The sequence below is a fragment of the Camelus bactrianus genome, chromosome 14 (genome assembly GCF_048773025.1).
Source record: "Camelus bactrianus isolate YW-2024 breed Bactrian camel chromosome 14, ASM4877302v1, whole genome shotgun sequence".
Taxonomy (NCBI): Eukaryota; Metazoa; Chordata; class Mammalia; order Artiodactyla; family Camelidae; genus Camelus; species Camelus bactrianus.
The window spans coordinates 62,311,654-62,332,486 of NC_133552.1; the positions used below are offsets into that span (position 1 = coordinate 62,311,654).

General features: G+C 45.7%; 1 protein-coding gene across 3 annotated transcripts in view; it reads right to left on the reverse strand.

Annotated features, from left to right (window-relative positions):
* Nucleotides 1-11,277, reverse strand: part of TMTC4 (transmembrane O-mannosyltransferase targeting cadherins 4) — a 56,051-nt gene extending 44,774 nt beyond the window's left edge. Inside the window, exons 1-4 of one of the 3 annotated variants that reach the window (XM_074378482.1) lie at nt 11,123-11,277; nt 5,412-5,627; nt 1,498-1,613; nt 138-354 (exon numbers count right to left, since the gene is read on the reverse strand). In XM_074378482.1, coding sequence (XP_074234583.1) covers nt 138-354; nt 1,498-1,613; nt 5,412-5,627; nt 11,123-11,176 — 603 coding nt within the window. In that variant the 5' untranslated portion in view covers nt 11,177-11,277. The other 2 variants (XM_074378483.1, XM_074378484.1) reach the window with 2 other exon arrangements.
* Nucleotides 11,278-20,833: the final 9,556 nt, after the last annotated feature.

Here is a 20,833-nt window from a genome sequence, read left to right on the forward strand (position 1 = left end):
CGGCCTCACACGCACGCATCACGTGCTTTCTACAGCACGTGGGTGCCGGACGGAAGCCTGTTTTAGGGAACGAGCTGATATGTGGACGGCTTCCCATCCTCACAGGAGCGCAGAGGCGGCGGGCGGACCATACTCACACACTCGGTGTGCACCGGGTGCACGGCGAACAGCAGCGCGGCCAGCACGGACGACCTGGGGGCCAGGTTCAGCCTCCGGCCCTTGCTGGTGTACTGCAGACCCCCGAGCAGCACGGAGAAGACGTCCACCAGCAGCACGGAGACGCCGCCGTGCAGGAGGATGTTGACCACGTGGAAGCTCGCGGGGTGGAAGCCTCCCGACAGATAGTAGTTCATCCTAAGGTAAAGGAAGGGTGTTCACACTGGAGGCCCAGCAGCGTGTGAAAAAAATGCAAACCATCTGAGGGAAAAATCTGGTGAGTGAAAATATTAAACCAAGGAGATAAAGTCTGTGAGGAAAACAGCACCAAGACAAATAACGCCCGTCCAACCAAGCAGGCTGCAGACAAGTTAAGACCTTAATTAACTGCACCGGGAAAGAGGGAAGATAAGCGCATCTCAGGGGAGTGGGACAGAAAATACGCAGAGAGGAAAAGTGAAAGGAAAGCGAGACAGACTTTTAAGTGCGAAAAAGGCAAGACCATCTTCCAGGAAGATATGAGATATGACGCGTCACTCAGGCTACCCCACAGGGACCTTGATTTAAATGAGTCAGGTGAGTTGCTTACTCCCGTTTATCCCTCCCCACCCCCTGCCCCCAAATACTCCTTGACATTTCGTCCCCGGGCCTTCTGAACAATGAAGCACTGCCCTGTTTTCAGGGAGTCTTATTTCTGCCTGCTTTTCCATCCCCAGTGGTTCCAAGCCATCATTTCCATGCTTCTTTGAAAGATCTATACACAGGTATACAAAGCATCTGAGAAACAGCTATGCATGGGAACTTCTCTGAGGTGGAGCAATCTGTTTAATGCAAACAGCTCCCTAACTAATGGGGGTGGGGGTGGGGAAGACTGTTTTTAGCTTCATTTTGTTTTTGCATGTTGACTGGGTCACAGGAGGAGGATTTATACCTTATTTTTTTAATAGTGAAAAAAATAACAATTTCATTAGATGCTACATATTGCCTTGACATATTCTTTCCTCAGTATTAACTTGCAAAGGGTCCAACCTCCAAGAACTGCAGAACATGGACCACTTCACCAATGTGCGCGTCATCCTCGCCCGGGGCCAGGCTGACCTTCTCTGCACGGCTCCACGGTCCATGTCCGCCCTGCCAGCACAGCCCTGGATGCATGTGCTCTCCATCCTCTGTCACCTCACCCCTTGCAGCTGGGATTAGCATGAACTTGGAGACCCACGTAGCGAGAGGCTTGTACTTGCCTCAGAATCATGGACCGGGGAACCTCATACAAAACGACCTGGTACAGTATCGCACACAAGCCCCGAGTGCCCCCCACCCCATCCCCACTACTGCTCTCACCTGAAAGTCAGCACGGTCAGGGGGCGGTAGGACTTGTGGCTGGTGTTGCTGCTCAGCCGACTGCCCCAGAAGTCATGATGCCACAGGTCCCCAAGGGGTGTTTCTGCTCGGAGGTCCTGCGGGAACACCCCCGCTGGAGTTAGGACGTTGAAGCCCTCCCCAAGTGCTCTGCTTTAAAGCTCCTCACACTCTCTTCTCCACCTCTCCCACCAGTCCCAGGCCAAGCCATTGTCACCACTCACCGAGGACACAGCCAGGCCTCCCAGCAGGCCCACTGTGCCCTCTGATGTGTCCCCCACATTGACCTCTCCAGGATGCAAATCGGTCACCCCACCCGGCCCCACCTGAAACACTGCAACAGCCAACAGCTCCCTCCCCTTCCAGGACAAAGCCTATGTCCTGCTCTGGCTCCCGCTGAATTCTGCAGACTCATCTCGTGGACTCTGTGCTCTGCTACTGGCCTTCGTCTGGTCCCCACATGGCTCCTGCCTCTACCCATCTCAGCGCTTTGCATGCACAGGTCTCCACTGGAACAGTTACCCCTCAGCCCTCCAATGTTCGTATCTTCGCCATTGGGCTGTGGCCTTCCTGAGCTGACGCAGTTCCCTATGAGGGTCTTGGGGCATCTTGCACCCGCCCTCACAGCACCCGCCGCAAGCGCGGCTTACAGTCACGTGCCTGCCATCTGTCTGCCCCACTGGACTGGGGGCCACAAGGCCTGGGCCACCCCTGTGTCTGGTGGGAGTAAACAGAAGGTGCTCAATCCATGTTGTGTGAAAAAATGGACTGTTTGCTAAATGAGGTCAATGAGGTCACTATCACCCTCTCTCATATCCAATATATAAGGTAATTTACCAAGAACACCCCACTTAAAACATAAGGGTGAGAAAGCAAATCTATTTTAAAGTTTTCTATTCTTGATCACGAGCTAAAGCAGACAGTAAAATTAAAGAAAAAACAACTTCTACATACATTATTTTTAAAGATAAAAATGACTCAATATTTAAAAATGATACCTATCTCGTAAGGTAATTTAATTAGGTACTGTTCTAGAGATGCTTAAAAAAAATCTATTTTTTTTTTTACACTTAAATATGAAACTAGATCACTCAAACTGTGTTTACCAAGAAGAAAGGCAGACAAGGCCCTTGGAGTAAATATCAAAACTGAATATTAATTTTCTCTTTACAGCATAATTAAACAGGAATGTTTCAGGGTCTAGAACTTATGGTGTGATAAGCCCTGCGTGGTTTATCAGTCAAGATTCTTCACTGCAGTTACCAAAACAACACTGATTAACTTGAGAAAAAAAAAAAAAGAATGTTTCAAAGGAAATGGCAAGGCTCAATGACTCCTCGGTGGGCTGGAAAACCAGTCAGGGGAGTGCAGCCAGAAGGGCACCCCACCAATCACACCACCGCACATCTCGCTGAGCCTGCCTCGCTGCCTCTGGACCCCCCCACCCCATCCCCCATGTATGACTAGCTCCTGAGTCTGACAGGCAGGTGCATCCGATAGAACAGCCTTTGCCTGTGTCTACGTCCAGACAGTCTTTGCATCTGATAACCATCTGAAGGTGCAAATGCCCCCAGACAGAAGAAGCATGTCAGATCCCGGCTGGTCCAAGAGAGCAACCAGTGTCTACAACACACAGTGTAATTCAGTGAGTATGCACCACTTAGGTGCTTAACGCCTCCAAGGGAAAAGCTGGAGGACAGGCAGCTGGTCACCTGATACCCACTGTGAGGGTGAATTTCACTTCTGCTGGGTATCAGCTTCAGAGGCCTTGCATGTCCCAGGGGCTCCCTCTACGAGTCCGTTAGATGTTTCATGAAGGTTGTGTGATCTACCCACTAACTTAGTTTACTCGGTTACAAAACTGCAAGTCACTGTACTTTCACACTGTCCCAGAAATTCCTTCTCAGTTGTGAAGGGATTGAGCAGACGATCTTTCCCTCCATTTGAGCAGAAAATGAACACCAACAAAGCTCTAAATATTTGATTTGATGCAGCCTACGCACAGCAGGGTGCGCTACAGGAGGAAAGGTCAATCTTTCCTCGGGCTGATTTATGGAAAAGATGTGTTGCATCTGAAATTCCTGTTAACTCCACTGTCTCAAAGAAAATCATCATCTCAATGAAAAAAGGCAACTCAACACTACAAGGAAGCATCTGGAAAACAGTCTTGGACACCAATAAAACCCAGTAACAGCCTGTTTCACATTACTGTAGGCACAGTGCCAATGAACAGAGGAGGGCCTTTCATTAAACAGGAAAGGAAAAAAAGAGGGCTAGCAAGTTAACAAAAAGGGCACAGTGTGATGCTCTAGAAAACACTGCCAAGACAGCGCACGGCAGAGCCACGAAATGGCTCCATCGGCCTTTCCTGCACAGAAGGAGAGGGAATTACAACCGCATACCAGCCAGGGCTTCTCACAGACGACACAGCTCACACTTCCCCTGCCCTGCTCCCCAAACTTCTCCGATGTAGGTCCTGAGTTCACACTTTAGATATCCTCTACTTCACAAGAGTGGAAGAATCAAGAAACTCTCAACAAATGGAATTTAAAAAATAAAGGCATATCCTCATAGCCTTGTTAGAAAACCAATTCTGTAGCTATTAAGCCATCAGTGTGACATAGTTGCTTAGTGCTACAAAGTTACTTCTTTTTCTCTTAGGCACGGTTCAAAAAAGAACCAAAACAGGAATATGCAGTAACTGCTGGGTGAACTTGAGGAAAATTACAGGTGAAGAACTTGAACTAAAAAGAAACATCAACTAGGCTGCAGTGTGTGCCATGAAAACAGAGAAAATCACTGACAGTATGTTATAAATAAAATATCTGCAAAACAGTCATTCCCGTGCCCACCTCCCTCCCACGGAATACATGTTTATTATATAGAGAATTTTTCTCAACACTTTCAACAAGAAAATGACTTTTTCCTCACTGGGTAGAATCCATGACTTCAAAATTTTAAGAGCATTTAAGGACAGTGTTACAAAGAGTCGCTACAACTGCATCTACTAGAGAGAGATTCACAAATGCCTTCAAGCTCTCATCACACACACACAGCATCTGCCGAGCAGTGAGGCTGTCACAAGGGCCCTAACCTGTGCCATTTCCTCGTTCCCTCTCCTCTGGGCTCTCCCCGCCTCTAAGTGTCTTGTTCTGATTTTCCTTTAGCTCACTGAGATCTTTTTCTTCCCTTCCCACAACCTATTTCTTCTTCTCGATCGCTAGTCAGTGAATGAAAGAAAATATCATTTTCTTGGCACCCACTGGTGAGCAAGACCGGCTGGGGTTTTGCAAATTCAGCAAATCTGCGTCTTCAAATAGGAAACGAGCAGGAACCGCAGCTTCCCCGGGCAGTGCCCTCCTGGCCCTCCGGCGCTGTCAGCGGGCTGTCCTGACACCATCAGCAAAGGACAAAGGAGGAGTCAGCTCCCTGCCTGCTGCTGAGGCCACACCTTCTGGTGAGTGATCAGATTTGGCCATCACTGCAGCAAATGTATGATTATTTTAGGGGGGATGGGGGAGGCTCGTTCTGCCTTAGAGCACTGGGAATCTGTCACAAAACCTGAAACAGTCTGCAATGCCCTGCAACACCCTGGCCTTGTAGTCTTAGAATAATGGTCTCTCTGATACGTGCGCGGACTGGGGCCCCGTGAAGGGCACGCGGCCAGGGTAAAGCCTGCAGTTAGGCAGGGCGCTGAGACCCTGCTGCCAGCGATAAAAGGGCCCTATATCAAGAAGACGCTATCTGAAAGAGACGGGGAATCTTGAGCACGCTGGGGCCCTGGCAAAGGCTCAACCAAAGTTCAGCGGAGAATAATGCAACACAAATGTAGATTATCACTGAGACGTAAGTGAATGGTTAACATCAGTTCATCAAAGAGAAATTTAGACTCGAACCTTATTGTTAACGATAGCTTCAGAGTCGTCAAAGACAAAATCTCCATCGTAGCTACGTGCGAAACACACAAGGGAAACAAAGCCCACGACTAGCTTAGCCCAGAAGGGAGGAAGGACAGAAGACGGAACGATGTAATCCAGATCAGCATCCCACTCGGCCATCCTGAAACCTTCGGGCTGCCAGCCTCTTGCTTCAGCATTATGCTGGTGAGAAACCTGCAGGGAAAGTGACATGATTATAAATATTCATCGAAGTGTTGTTAGGAACGTTTATACAGTGGACATGTTGACCTCAAGAGAGTAAGAGCTAGACAGTCGTTCCTCCTGCAAGTTTATAGGATATGAAATCATTAAAAGCTTTCAGTTGTGGTTTCATGGGCAGAAAAGTCCCCTGGGACACACAGAGAGTCTCCTGGGCCCAAGTTCAACCCACCAAATCAGAAGTCCTTGGGTTTCTGATATTGGATTATCCTTGAGAAAGATTGATTTAAGGGAATCATATTTATCAACCCCACAAGGCAAATCATTTTTTTTAGTCCTTGAACCAGTTTACAAAGTTAAAAAAAAAGTTACCATCTTGCTTCCTCCAATCAAGAAGAAAATCAATAAATATTTATTGTCAAGTCTTAGCACATTGTGTGTGTGTGTTTGTGTGTGTGTGTGTGTGTGTGTGTGTGTGTAGCCTGGTCCTGATCTGGAAGAGCTACAGTCTATCTGCAGGACACACACTGGAGGAGAGGTGAATGGAGATGAGGAGGCGGGACACACGCGCAGTGGCCAGGCCAGCGGTTCACACACAGGAGGACAGAGGAAGGAGAGCACATGGTATACTGGCTTCGGACAGTATCTTATCCCAGAAGGATGAGCCGGATCCTAAAGGAGAAGAGGGAAGCTCTTCCAGGAGAGGACATGAACTTCAATATCGGAGAGAGAGTCAAGTTCAAAACAAATATTTATTTTAACATTTCTTCCCAACAGGCAAAGTGTTAAAGCCAGAACTGTCTGCTCTCAGCCTTGCCATTTATGAGTTCTGTGGCCTGTGTGTCCCCCACCCTCTCTGAGCCCACTTCCTGTGCCCCTCTGCATAGCAGAACTTTCCAGCAGTGAGCATTGCCTAAGAACTTTCTGCCTTGAAATTTGCCCAAATATCAACCCACCCCTCCCACCCCCATCCCACCTAATCTGTCCTCATTCCCACCACAGCCTCAACAGACACTCCCTCTGGATTTACTAGGATCATGCTTGTGTCAAACTGCTTACGTTCCAATCCGTGTATCTTTGGCCAAGTGACTTCACCTCTCTGGGCCTCTGTTTCCTCACCTCTATAATGGGGATGATAACTGGGCCTACTTTACATAGCTACGATGATGGTTAAACAAGACACCTAAAGTGCTCAGAAGCAAGGCTTGGCTTTACTGAACACTGAGGGAAGGTTACCTATTTTTACAGGTACTTTCTTCAAGGAGGGAGGAAGCACAGGCACAAACGTAGTCTCTTTCGAGAATCTCCTGAAGTATTTGGCTTATTGGTACCAAGAGAGCAGTCCCCCTTCTTTGTGCTGAGATGGAAGAAGATCCCAGGTCCCTCGATTGGGAAGGCAGCTAAGAAGTACGGTTGACCCTTGAATGATGCGAGGGTTAGGGTACTGACCCTCCTCGCAGGTGAAAATTCACCAGTGACTCACAGCCAGCCCTTCATATTTGCAGCTCCTCTGCACCCAGCGATTCAGCTAACTGCAGATCATGTAGCACTGTCATCTTTACTGTTGGAAAAAATCCACACAGAAGTGGACCCGTGCAGTTCAAATCCATGTTGCTCAAGGGTCAACTGTATCTGTTTCCAGTTCTCTAAGGAAATACCCCAGATTTTAGAATCAATAGGAAGTCAGCCTAAGAGGCCTTCTGAGGTCACAGGCATCTTTTCTGTGGGCTTCTATCTGAGAGAACACGGAGATGGATTCAACAGTCAATGGGACGCCCTCTCCTGTAGTAACACTGTTCCTTTCCAGGTGCTGGCAAGAGGCCCAGGTTTACAATCCAGAGATGAAGGGCCCTGAAGCTCTCTCAGAGCTGGTCCCTCGAGCTTCTCCCCGTGATGTAACCGATACTCTCAGCAAGTGCTGGGTGGAATATGCCAGCCACTATCTGTTGCTTTTCCTTTTTTTCTACAGAATGGATAAACCACTGGTCAAATCCAAATTACAGCTGCAGAAACAATAAAGGTCACCATGGAGGCCCCAACCACTGTGTCTACATTTCAGCAAAAGAAATTAATCCTGCTACTAAACATAAATAAATAAATGAAAAAGACTGAATAGTTAGGAAGATACTATGACTTAACACAGAGGGAATAAAAGAGCTCTTTGTTTGAGAAAATGAATGTGAAGGAAAGCACACAGTTTCTATCAATTTTGAATGCACAATAGAGCAGTGAGCTGACAGCTGGTCCCATAACTGGTCTTGATGTTATCCACTTCAGGCCCAAATATTTGAATATTATTTCACAAAAGGTTGTACACAGTTCAAATGGCCCTAAAGGAAGACTACTAGGTCAGGAAATAAACTGCACTTTTATATAAGTTGTCCTGTCTCCTTTTTCTTCTCAGACTGTATGTAACACACACTAATCAGGCAACGGCTGAGATATACGAAAGAGAGACTACAGACCCAAACATCCGGGGTGCCCTGGTGGGTCAGGCCTGGACCCCTGGGGAGTCATGTTGATGACTGGTGAGCCAGTCTCAGCATGACCTCCTCCTCTTCTCTTGCAGGCATCTCAGGGAACCTACAGTCTGCCCCCGTTCCCCATTCTGGCTGGCCCTCCCCTCCCCATGGCAGCTTCCCTGCTGTCTCCAAGGCTCCCATTTCTTTTCTGCCCCTGAGAATACTCATGTATGCCCTTCTCATTAAGGCATTATGGTTAATGAGTAGTAGGAAATTCAGAAAATACTGTGAATCAGCAAATGCAATGAAGCTACACGTGTGAGGAACCTATGCAAAGTTCCCAGGCCAGCCCAGTGGTTAAGAGCACAGGCTTGCTACCTGCACGACCCTGAGCTACCCAGTCTTCCTAGAATCAGTTCCTCATCAGCACAGTAGGGTACCACTGCTGACTCCAGGAGGCTGTGGTAAGGTTTAAATGAGAGAACATATGGAAACAACTAGTCCCCATCACTGTTATTTTGGAGAGATGAGTTCCTGGTACCTAGGCCCTGACCTCCTATCTTGGGATGACCGATGTCGCCATTAACTCTTCATTCCTGTAGATGCGTTTCCCAACCTAGGCCAGCAGCAGCCCATCCTGTGACCTGATACAGTTGAGAAAAGGCACCCTTCCTTGGGGCAGACCCAGAATACTGCTTCCCTGGCCAGGCGTCTGTATGTCCTGCATGAACCCCCGGCCATACACGCTGATCCTGTTCCCAACTCCTTCCTCTAACAACAGCCTTTTTTTTTCTGCAATGATCCCAGAAGGGCATGGCGCTCAAGTAAAAGAAACTCTGCAGCATGAGGTGGTCCATGAGGGGAGATGGGTCCCCTCTGCCCTTTTTGTATCCAGGCCATGAAACAGGAAGACACATGTTCTGTTTCTCTCTGGATGGTCCCTTGGTGGCATTGCCCTGTTCCTCTTCTCCAGGGGATGTTCTGCCTGGGAACCCAGACTCCTGGACCACAACTGGATAGTAAGGTTGTCTGAAAACTAAGAAGGGAGCAACACGGCCTGAGGCTCAGGCCAAGTAGTGCTCCAGCCAGTTTTACCAGTGCCAAAGTTGGTGCTGTTCTGACCCCTGACTCTTGTGCCAATTTCGCACTGCATTGAGAACTAACTGCGCTGAGGAGGAGATGAATCTGGAACGAAGCAGAGGTCTCTTTATTCTCAATTTCTCAGACTTCTTATATCAAGCCTCTATTTTCAGGGGGTTAAAACAAACTAATCAATAAAGAGGTGAAAAAAGACCTCAAACAGGGATCCCATGTCCTCCCCCAAAAGCAAACAAACATCAGTCACTGAGCTGTGAACCCAGGGAACCCAGTGATGGCTGACAGAGCGGCCTGGACTGCAGTAAAGGGGCTGGCAGATCAAACCTAAATGATCCCTGGGAAAATCAGCAATCAGCAGCAACCCACCTACTGAAGAATATTCTGCTTTGGGCGTTTAAGGGCCTTATGGCCTCAAGCTGGCCTTTCTACCTCATCGGTAACAATCCATCCACCTGCGAGCTGCTCTCTGCCAGGCTGGGATGAGACCGTGCCTCCAGAAATCAGAATAAAGGCCATGATGGTTTCTGACCCAGCATCTGGAGACCTGAGCTGGCTGCTCCTTCCTTGGGGCCCTTAAGGCACCGAAGACTGTCATCCCTACCGCCCTGCACCACGCAGCGCTGGACAAAATGCTACTCCAAGTATCTTCCTTTTGTGACTGCCTTCACAAGAGTAACACACGAGGGCTATGCCTGCCTATAGCAAGAATGCGTGCAGTGGTTGGACATGCACAGTTCCACTGTCCCAGAAAGTTTCCAGCTTGCTAGCTTGTAGCCATTTACCCATGTAAGTCAGCCAGTATCACTTTACCACCCCACCCCATCCACACACCCGCCCCAATCTGGGACGCGCCAGGCACGCTCAGCACTGCAGGGAGAGGAGACAGGGAGGGGATCCAGTCCGTTCTTACTGTTAATTGTTTCTCAAGAAATTCTCCCCATCCATCTGCTCTCCGAGAGAAAGAGCAGTGTAGGATGATTCACAATGCTCTGGCTAGATCTTTCCTCTAACTCCTCCTTTCTTTTGTGTGTGGTTAAAAAAAGAAGCAAATACACACAGTCTACAGTCACAACAGCAACAAGACCAGAAGCCCCATGGAGTTCGCAGGAGGTGAGGCGGCGGTGGCGCCACCTGCTCGGCTTCCCCAAACTCAAGAGCCCGCGCAGGGAAGTGGCACCTCCGTGGCCCCGGACGCCCCGATCCAGGGCACACCGCTCTCCCGCCGCTCGGCTCGGCGGCCAGCGCGGAGTGGCTGGCACTCCGCGACGCTGCAGGGGAGCCGCCTTTAACCCAGGGCAGGCAGCCAAGCCGCCTGGCTGCAACCAGCCATCGCTCGCGCTGGGGCCAGCTGGCGGCCAGGCGCGGGGTGGCGCGGGGCCCCGCGGCCAGGTGTCCGCTCTGGGGACGCGCCAGAGGCGCCCGTGAGCCTTGGGGTCGACGGAGCGCCCGCGCTGCTGGAGCGGGCAGGGGCGCGGACAGGCGGAGCGGGCACCCTCCACGCCGTGCCCTTTGTCCCGCATGCTGTTTACACTGGGCGCACGGCGATGAGGCCCGCATCCCCCGTTGCCCCGGCCCCGGCCGCAGCCCGGGTCCCGAAGCCAACTCCTCCAGCAGCTCCGCCGCGCGGCTCGGGCCGGGCCGCAGGACTCGGGGCGCGGCGGCAGTAGGGACACCGCGTCCGCTCCGCACCTAAGTCCGCTCACCCCGCCACGCACTCGGCCGCACTCGGCCCTGCGGGGGCGGCCCCGCGTGTTACCTGCAAGGAGCCCGAGCGGCGGCCGCATCTCCCTCCCGGGCGCGGAAAGTCCGCCTGCTCTCGGCGCCCGCCCGGAGCTGGGCAGGGGGAGGGGCTGCCCGCGCCGCGCCCCCGCCCCCTGCCGCGCCCCCACTCCCGCGCCGCGCGCGGCCCGCACCGCCTGCAGCTCCCCACGCGCGCGGGCTCTCACTCACATTCCCGCCTCGGCCCGCCCTCTCCTCGCAGCCATTGGCTGCTTCTGCCGTCATTTTCACGCCGCCGCCTTCCCTTTTCAGCTCATTGGTGGGCGCGCCAATGACGTCAGGCCAGCGGGCGCTAGTCGCGGAGAGGGAGCCTCAGGGACAGACAGACTCGGCCGGAGAGAAGGAAGCGGAGTTCTAGGCGCAGAACCCGGGCGGGGCCGGGCCGGGAAGGGGCGGCCCCAGTCTGGCTCCGGGAGGCGGGCCGCGCGGGCGGGACTCCCTCCCGCTGCTCCTCGCCTCGCGGGAGCCTACCCTGGCCTGTGTCGCTCTGCTCGTGCTGCCGGCCGCGCTCGGCGGAGGGACCGCAGCGTCCCTGCAGGAAGAGGAGCTGGACAGGAACGACCAGCACTCTAGACTTCCTCCTGTCTGGGAGGAGTTGTTTCAAGTGTGTTTCCCCTTTCTGCCTTTCAGGAAAGAACTGAAACTGCGCTCTTCCTTCCAAGGCTCTGCTGCTCCTGCTTTTGTTTTCAACAGATCTTGTTCCACGGCCCTGGTCTTCATTCACCTGCTGACCCACGATCCCTATTGTGGCCCTTCACCTGGCTGGATCTGCCATCCATCCTCCATTTACCAAGTCATTTTGTGCTAAACTTCCGCTCCCAACCGCATTACTGCTCCTCTCGCCATTCTCAGTAGATGACTCTGTCTTGCTTCAAGAAAAAGGCAAACTTTTTCGACTTTCCTCTGCCAGAACTACAAAGCTAATTCTAAAAGCACGGATTCCAAACCCAACCCCTCTCCCGCCTTTCCCCCCAGTATCAAAGAGTCCGATCTAAGCTCAGTATCTCTCTCTTGCTTGGATCCGTATCATCAGCATTTCATCAGCCCCATGTCTTTATCTCCTCCATGTACCCTACCAGCTGCCACCCAGCCTCGCTCCTGCTCTCCATAGCTGAAATTCTTGGAAGGCTGTCTGACCACACTTTTCTAGTCTCCCAACTCGCATTCACTTCTTGGTTTCCGCATTTCACTGAAACTGCCTTGGCTATAGTCTCCAACAACATTCACAAGCACTAAATACAAAGGACACTCTCCTTCACTTTACCTGATGTCTTAGCAAAATTCATTCTTTCTCCTTAAAACACTTATGATGATAGTGATCCTCTGCTCCCTCGTTTTTCCCATCTCCTTGGGTTGCTTATCTGCTTCTTGATAACCTCCACATGATATATTTTAAAGGCCTTGGCCCCTTTCCTCTCAAGCCATAATTTTTCCCTGCATGATTTAACACACTGCCAGCGTTTCAATGAATATGGCCCATTTTTTACAATTCTGATCCTTACTTCTCTGTGCTCCAAACCCATGTGTGTAGTTTCCTATTCTACTTCTCCACTTGGGTGTGTCACAAGAACCTCAGATGGAACACATCCAAAATGGAAGGTGTGTTCTCACTTCTTGCTCCTCTTTAGGTGTCCCTGTCATGGTGGTGGGTCCAGTCGTTTCCCCAATTCGGCCTTCACCCTTGGCATGTAACAAATCACCAAGATTTTACTTGCTAAATGTCTATGAAATCTGTCCACTTTTTCCCATTTCCACTTCTGCATTCAGTGCCGTGCTACTGTGTGTGTGTGGTCTTTCTAACGCACATTTGTTGTTGTCACATTGGTAGATTGCAGGTGGCAACTTTAGGAATATTTCCATCATGGAAACTGGCAAACAAGAATCAGAGCTTGATTTGCTGGTTTTTGCTGATTTTTTTTTTTTTTTTTGCTAGACTTAAGAAAGTGATGGAGGAATTAATAATGCAGGTTAAACTTAAAAATGTGTTGTGCTTAGTGCTGACAAGAAGAGATTTTAGTTTAGTGGGTTTAATTTGTATAAGAGTGAAATAGTTCAACAGATTACGTATCAGATTTAATGATAATAAATGTATTTGTTTTGTTTGTTTGTTTTTTTAACATTTTTTATTGATTTATAATCATTTTACAATGTTGTGTCAAATTCCAATGTTCAGCACAATTTTTCAGTTATTCATGGACATATACACACTCATTGTCACATTTTTTTCTCTGTGAGTTATCATAACATTTTGTGTATATTTCCCTGTGCTATACAGTGTAGTCTATTCTACAATTTTGAAATCCCAGTCTATCCCTTCCCACCCTCCACCCCCCTGGTAACCACAAGTCTGTATTCTCTGTCTGTGAGTCTATTTCTGTCCTTTATTTACGCTTTGTTTTTGTTTGTTTGTTTGTTTTTGTTTTTGTTTTTTAGATTCCACATATGAGTGATCTCATATGGTATTTTTCTTTCTCTTTCTGGCTTACTTCACTTAGAATGACATTCTCCGGGAGCATCCATGTTGCTGCAAATGGCATTATGTTGTCGGTTTTTATGGCTGAGTAGTATTCCATTGTATAAATATACCACATCTTCTTTATCCAGTCACCTGTTGATGGACATTTAGGCTGTTTCCATGTTTTGGCTATTGTAAATAGTGCTGCTATGAACATGATAATAAATGTATTTGGAAAAGAGCAGATTGAGATGAAATTCCACTTGTGAAATCATGATTGAATTACAAACGTCAGTTGGGTACAGATACAAGCCTTTAGCAAAACTCAACAAAAGCATTCCATGAGAATCCATCAACCATTTGGAAGTTGTAGTAAAAAGTATTTGCATACTTTATCCTTACTTGTAAACTGTGTGCTACAATCCTTTGTATCATTTATAACATTTATAAACATCTGTAATGTTTAAAATACCTTCGTGTGTGTGTATAGGCACACATCTTTACTTTCCCCAGAGAACCAGTTGTTAAAAATTAACATACCACTGATAGACAGAATTGCTAGTGCATGGTGATGATTAAAGCTCCTGCTTAGTTTTACTACTGTCTTTCAATTCTCTATAGACAACGCACTCCTTACTTCCTAGCCCAGGACAATTGACCCTCACTGTGGCCACTCTTGGCACATCACTGCTCCCATTGCTCCCATTGGTCCACTGCGCGACCTGGCCCCTTGCCTGCTGCTCCTGAATCATCTCAAGCCTCTGTCACTTTTATTTCCTAAGCTCAACTTCATTGAACTTTTATAGTCCTTCAGTGCACTGTGCTCCTTTCCAACTGGGCTGTTCACATACCCCTGCAGCATCCTTTTCTGCTCTCCTCCAGGACGCTTGGCTAATTCTAATTCATATTTCAAGTCTCTGCTCAAATGTCAATTTCTCAGAAAATCCTTCCCTGGATTATCTCTCCAAACACCCTTAGGTCCCTCTGAATGTACTCGCATAGTTCTTATCACAATTGTAACTAACTAACCATGAGGTCATTATATAGAGTCTATCTCCATCATTAGAGGTCCACGGAGGCAAGAACCACATCTCCCTTAACTACTGGACTCCCTGTAGCTGCCGTGCCCACTGCATAGCAGACAGTCAACAATGTCTCTCAGCGTCTGGAAGTCATAATGTATGTTACTGGCAATGCTGAATTGGAATCTCCTGACTTAATCTAACATTTTGTGCTCCATAAACTGCCGAGCTAGCCGTAATCAAAATGATACCATACTGTGTGCTAAGCACAGGGGCAGGTCTTTGTGCAGAATATGAAGGTAAACATGGTGCTGATTCCGCCTTTCACAATCTTATAGTTTAATAAGAATCATAAGATGCAGAGACTATCTCCCTGCTGCTGGACCATACACTGATCCCCACCCTTGGCCCCAGCCCCTTGGACAGCTCTAAGGATGCTCCCCCCTCCCCCGCCAGTGAGAGTTTTACTTTTAACACATGAAATATTTAAATTTGTATGCTGAGAATTAAGAACCAGAAGCAGGAAGATACAGGAGAAAAAATAAATAATATATGATAAAGATAGTCATCTCTGGAAAGCTAAAAACAATGTTTTTCCCCTTGAGCTAAGACAAATTTGTTATAAACTTCCAATTCATATATTGTCTAATTTTTTGGAAACATCTTATACTTTGACCTATTCACCCAAGTTCAACAAGTTAACTATCCTTAAATTAACTGCCTCCTTTCTTTATTTCTTCTAAGTGTTCCTCTCTTCAAGAGACCTATGATCATTTCTATTTTTAGAATTCCCAGCTTTCCTCAAGAGTTGGTGAGGACTTTTGTAGGTCAATCAATCTTTGCCAAGTGTAGATATTTTTTGGTATTTTTATATTTATAAAAAATGCTTTGGAAAGAATGCCAAATGGTTTTATTTACTTAATCTTAAAGCATTGTGTTTTTTAAAAAGCATTATATTTTACATATAATTTCAATAAATTTTCGTTTTTAATGTACATGTTCAACACTAGGTATGTAATCATAAATCACATAAATTGTGTAGCCTGTGTGCTTATATTTGAATCTAAATTTTTAAGTCTTGAAATAATTGGAGAAAGCAGTGCGATGTCAGAAGAGGAAATAAAAAGGTTGCACATGCAGCTCACTCTCTGCTAGTACTGTCCTAAGCATGTGATGTACATGAATTCATTTGGTCCATACAACACCTTATAAGGCGAATCTACTATTTCTAGCCCCCTTTTTATAGATGTGGAACTTGAGGCACAGAGAGGTTAAGTAATACCTGGATGTGGTAGAGCTGAGAGTTGAGGACAGGCAGCCTGGACAGGAATGGGTCAGGATTGAACAGTTCACTCTCCTGCCCCTACATGGCCTGGGGTGTAGATCAACCAAAAATTATAAAAACTCCTCAAACCTGTGTCTTTATCTCCTCAGCCTTTTCTTCTTTGCCCTCCTCCCAGCATCTTGTTCTCTTCTAATCCCAGGTGTCTTACCTTAAATCTCTGTTTAAAATAAATATTATAATAATGTAATAATTAACAATAAAAGTGGTTAATCTTTACTGACAGCTTAGTATGTGTCAGGCACATGATCTATGCTTTCATGGATTTATACGAATCTAGTTGTGATCCTCTTGGAGTGAGCTATTAGTTCTGATTTTACAGGTGGGGAAGTTGAATCCTGGAGACGCTTAGCAGTTTGCTCAAGGTCACGCAGAAACCAAAGAGCAGAGCTGGGATTTGTGCTGGGCTGCATGATACCAGATCCCATGTTCTGAATCAGTATGCAAGACTGCTTCCCATTTGATAACTGTTTCTTTGTATTTTTGCTTTTCTCCTCCAAACTGCTGGAATCTTCCCAACCTGCTCCCTTTTCTTTGGATTGACAAATTCTTGCTCTTAAGCTCAAGTTTTATGATCCCTGTGCAGACCACCACCCTCCTGCATGCATTCTTAGTCATGGGCTACAATGCCATGATTATCATTTCTTTTGGGTGGGTGGGGAAGAGAGTCACTTCAAAGGCCCCTTTTAGTGATACAGACGTTAGATGAAGAGGGGTCCATTACCCGGGGGGAGATTCCAATAGAATTTAACAGGAGCTTTTTTAGACTTTGTTCCAGAAATCCTGATTGGCAGAGATGGTTACTGAATTAAGAGGTGGGTAGACTTGAGAGGAAAGGGATTGAGACTCATTTCCTACACTTTCACTATTGAGATTTCATGCTCTTGAGGTTTTTCTGGTGAATCAACATGGCTTCAATGCAGCAGAAGTCAGTTGAGGGGAAAGACCATGTAGGACTCAGATGCAAACTCATTTATCTATCCATTCATTGGTCTGTATATCTGTATATCTATCTATCTATCTATCTATCTATCTATCTATCTATCTATCTATCTATCTATCTATCTTGATCTACTTGGGAGGGAAAGTGTCAGGATTGGTGAAGTAGGCTTGGCACAAGACAAATGCCTGTGGCCTTCCTAAATCTAACTGTTCCAGCCAAATGCCATGCTGGAGAAATGGCTCAGCATGTGGTTGAACTAAATGTGATATAACCTAAGGTCCAGGTGTGGGTACAACTATGTCCCAGACTAAGAAGCCAAACTGCCAACTGGTCATCTATCAGGCATTTTTTTTTTGCCCGCAGATAGACGGTGCTGGGCTTAACCTGTACAACTCAGGTTTTCCTTTGCCTAATCCTTGGGGACAAAGCCATTGAACTTTGAATTCTTGGCACTGAGATGGCAGATATGAGGAAGTTTTCAGAAGGAGATAATGAAATTTCTCATAAATAGGGCAGGTAAGGGCTCGAGCAAGAAATTAGAAAAACAAAAGCGATAATGATCTCGGTTTTCTCCCAGGTGGGTAAACCCTCTCAACTAGTTAAAAGGCATTCAGTGACATTTTGGCCTGATTTTATTTTTGCTACAAGTCACCCCTAGGCAAGAAAATTCTTCCTTTTTCTCTTCCTGATATGAAAATTCTGGCTTCTGGCTTCCTGCCTACAATTGTGTTATTCTTATTTCTGGAAAAACATTCAAGAGAATGAGATAGAATGATCTCATTCAGAACAAATGATGACACACATTCTGTTAGTTTTCTTTTGGTATTTGCCAAAGTACATTTTGTGTTATTCTTTACAGTATTTTATAAAATGCAGAGATACTGGCATCTTTCCCAAGGAGTTGAAATACAAAAGGTCTAGGTGTAATCTGGAGCTGTTGCAAATGCTGTAATTGTTGCTGTTTTGGTAGCTCTTATAAATAATAAATTAGCTTTATACTTAAAAGTGCTACTTGTCATAAATATTTAATATAAAGCAGAAAAATAGAACACTAGAAATTCTGCCTCACAATGGTGGCCACCTAGGTGCCTATAGACACATGTAAGTGTATGTATACAGTTTTACATAAATGTATACTGTACATGTTCTGTAACTGACATCATTACTCAATAATTTGTCATAGATGTCTTTCCATTTCCATAAATCTAGATCTAGAAATCACCTGTGCTTGTTCGAGATGATCATGTTGTTCATACCATGTTTTACTTAATTAGTTCCTTTTGAAGGCCATTTAGTTTGATTCCAGTTTTTATCCTTATAAACAATGCTAAACACCTTTGTGCCTAGTTTTTCACATTTTTGCAATTATGATCTTAAGGTAAATTCCTTGAAGTGGAATTGCTAGTAAAAATATGCAAATATTTCACAAAAAAATTTCTAGAAAAGTTTTATCTATTTATGTTTCCTGAAAACTTTCCACAAAAGTCTATTTCTCAATACCTTGCCAAAACCGGTTTTGTCAATATCTTTAATATTTGCCAGTTTGATAGGCAGGAGAAATTTAATTTTGTTTCAAAAATATCACAAATAAAATATTTAAGAATTTTAAATTCATATGTCTCCTATATAACCCCAGGGTCCAGTTTTACTCCCTAAGATCCCCTACCTTATTTTATTCTATTTGTTTACTGAAGTAAATTTGATTTACAATGTTGTGTTAATTTCTGGTATATATCATAGTGATTCAGTTATATGTATATATGTGTATATATATTCTTTTTCACTGTATGTTATTACAACCTATTGAATTATAGTTTCATATAGTGTAGTCTGGTATACAGCATAGTGATTTGATTATACATATATATATTTCTTTTCATATTCTTTTTTATTATAGGCTATTACAAGGTACTGAATATAGTTTCCTGTACTATGCAGTAGGATCTTGTTTATCTGCTTTATATATTATGGTTTGTATCTGCTAATCCCAAACTCTGAATTTATCCCTCCCCCACACTTTCCCCTTGAGTAACCATAAGTTTGTTTCCTAACTCTGTGTGTTTGTTTCTGTTTTGTAAATAAGTTAATTTATGTCAATTTTTTAAATTCCCCATATAAGTGATATCATATGATATTTGTCTTTCTCTGACTTACTTCATTAAGTATGATAATCTCTAGGTCCATGCATGTTGCTGCAAATGGCATTATTTTATTATTTTTTATGGCTGAATAGTATTCCATTGTATATTTATACCACATCTTCTTGATCCAGTCGTCTGCTGGTGGACATTTAGGTTGCTTCCATGTCTTGGCTACTGTAAATAGTACTGCTGTGAACATTGGGGTGCATGTACTTTTTGAATTAGAGTTGCCTCTGGATATATGCCCAGGAGTGGGATTTCTGGATTATATGATAGCTCTACTTTTAGTTTTTAAAGGACTCTCCATACTGTTTTCCATAGTGCCTGCACCAAATTACATTCCCACCAATAGTGTAGGAGGGTTCCCTTTTTTTTCACACCCTCTCCAGCATTTATAAGATCCCCTATTTTCAATATTTCTATTTCTGTTATTCATAATACCTATTTCTGTAACTTCAGATAATACTGTTGTGTCTATATTTATTTATTTATAAATGTTAGAGGACATATTGACTTCTATTGAATTATCAGGGACATATGTTCCCATGGTCCTTTCTGCCTCTGTTTTTCTGCATTAACTTTGGCTTTATCTGTTTTATCCCACATTAATTCAGAGGTAAAAGTCAATTTGCATTCAGATTCTTAAAAAAAAAATCCACCCACACAGAGCTTTCATACACAATGTACATTCCTGAGGAAGATTGGAGATAAATTTATATTGAAGAAAAGCAAACAATTTTAATGGGCACAGAAGACATTCCCATTTTAAAAAGCTTCATCAGCTGCCTGTGGTTAAATTGAAAGATGGCAACACATTCTTTGTCATTCTCCCTGTTAAAAGATGAATCTGGGCTGGCCTGGTGACTGTTTAACCAAGAGCATGCAGTGGAAATTGAACAGTGTCAGTTTCGCTGAGGACTGGCAGTTTCTGCATCCTCCCTCTTAGAAAGCTTGTCCTTGGGATGTCCCCTCTTGAAACCCAGCCACCAAGATATGAGAAGCTCCAGATGACATGTGTCCAGCTGAACTCCCAACCAACTGCCAGCATCCACTGCCAGCCATGTTAGTGCACCATCTTGGACATTCCAATCTAGTTGAGGACCCAGATGTTTGAAGCCCCAGCTGTCTGTGATAATGTGAAAATGGAAAAAAAAAAGTCTAATGAACTTATAGATTTGGCTAAGACGTCAGTTGAGCTCCTAGCTGTCACATCATGTGGGGCAAAAGAAACACTCAGGTGAGTCCAGACTTAGGAAGGATTGTTAGAAAGCAATCCATAACGAACAGCTGCGCAGCCACTGGCTTTGTCCTTCATCTCATCATTCCTGGCCCTCTCCCTTCCTGTCCTCATCTCTAGTCTTCCTCTGCGCCACCACCACCATTTCTCTTCCTCTCAAGAGGCAAACTGGCCAAGTTCCTCCTCTGGTCTTGTTTAAAATATCTTTCCCTGCCCTGAAAACTTTATGCCTGCTAAGCCATAAACTTACTGATGCATTCTTCCGCATGAAGTCAGTCCTCTCTTGAAGGTGGGTTGTGATGAGTGAGACATTCTCTATTGATGAACCGTGAGTAAGCTACGCTCAGCGCTTCTCCTGCGTTCAAGGCTGAACAACTTCTCTTCCTTTTTCGTTTCCATCCTCTGCCCTTTCTTTCCTCCTCTTCTTCTTCCTCTTTTTCTGCCTCCTTGTTGTCCTGCCACCCCAATTCCTTTGTACACCACAAGGAAATAGAACTGTCAATGATGAGATATCTGGTCATTTTTTTCAGATCAATCACTGTTCTAACTCCGAAAAACAAATGACCCCACTGCCGAACTGTGCACCCAGAGTCTATCAATAAAGGTTAGGTGATGATAGAAATGGATTCATCAGTTCATCAGCACATTTGTTAAACGCCTGTTTTCTGCAAGACCCTGAGCTAGCTAACAGGGAAGAAACAAAAGACATGTGACATCAGTTCACACTTTATTCCCTCTCCCA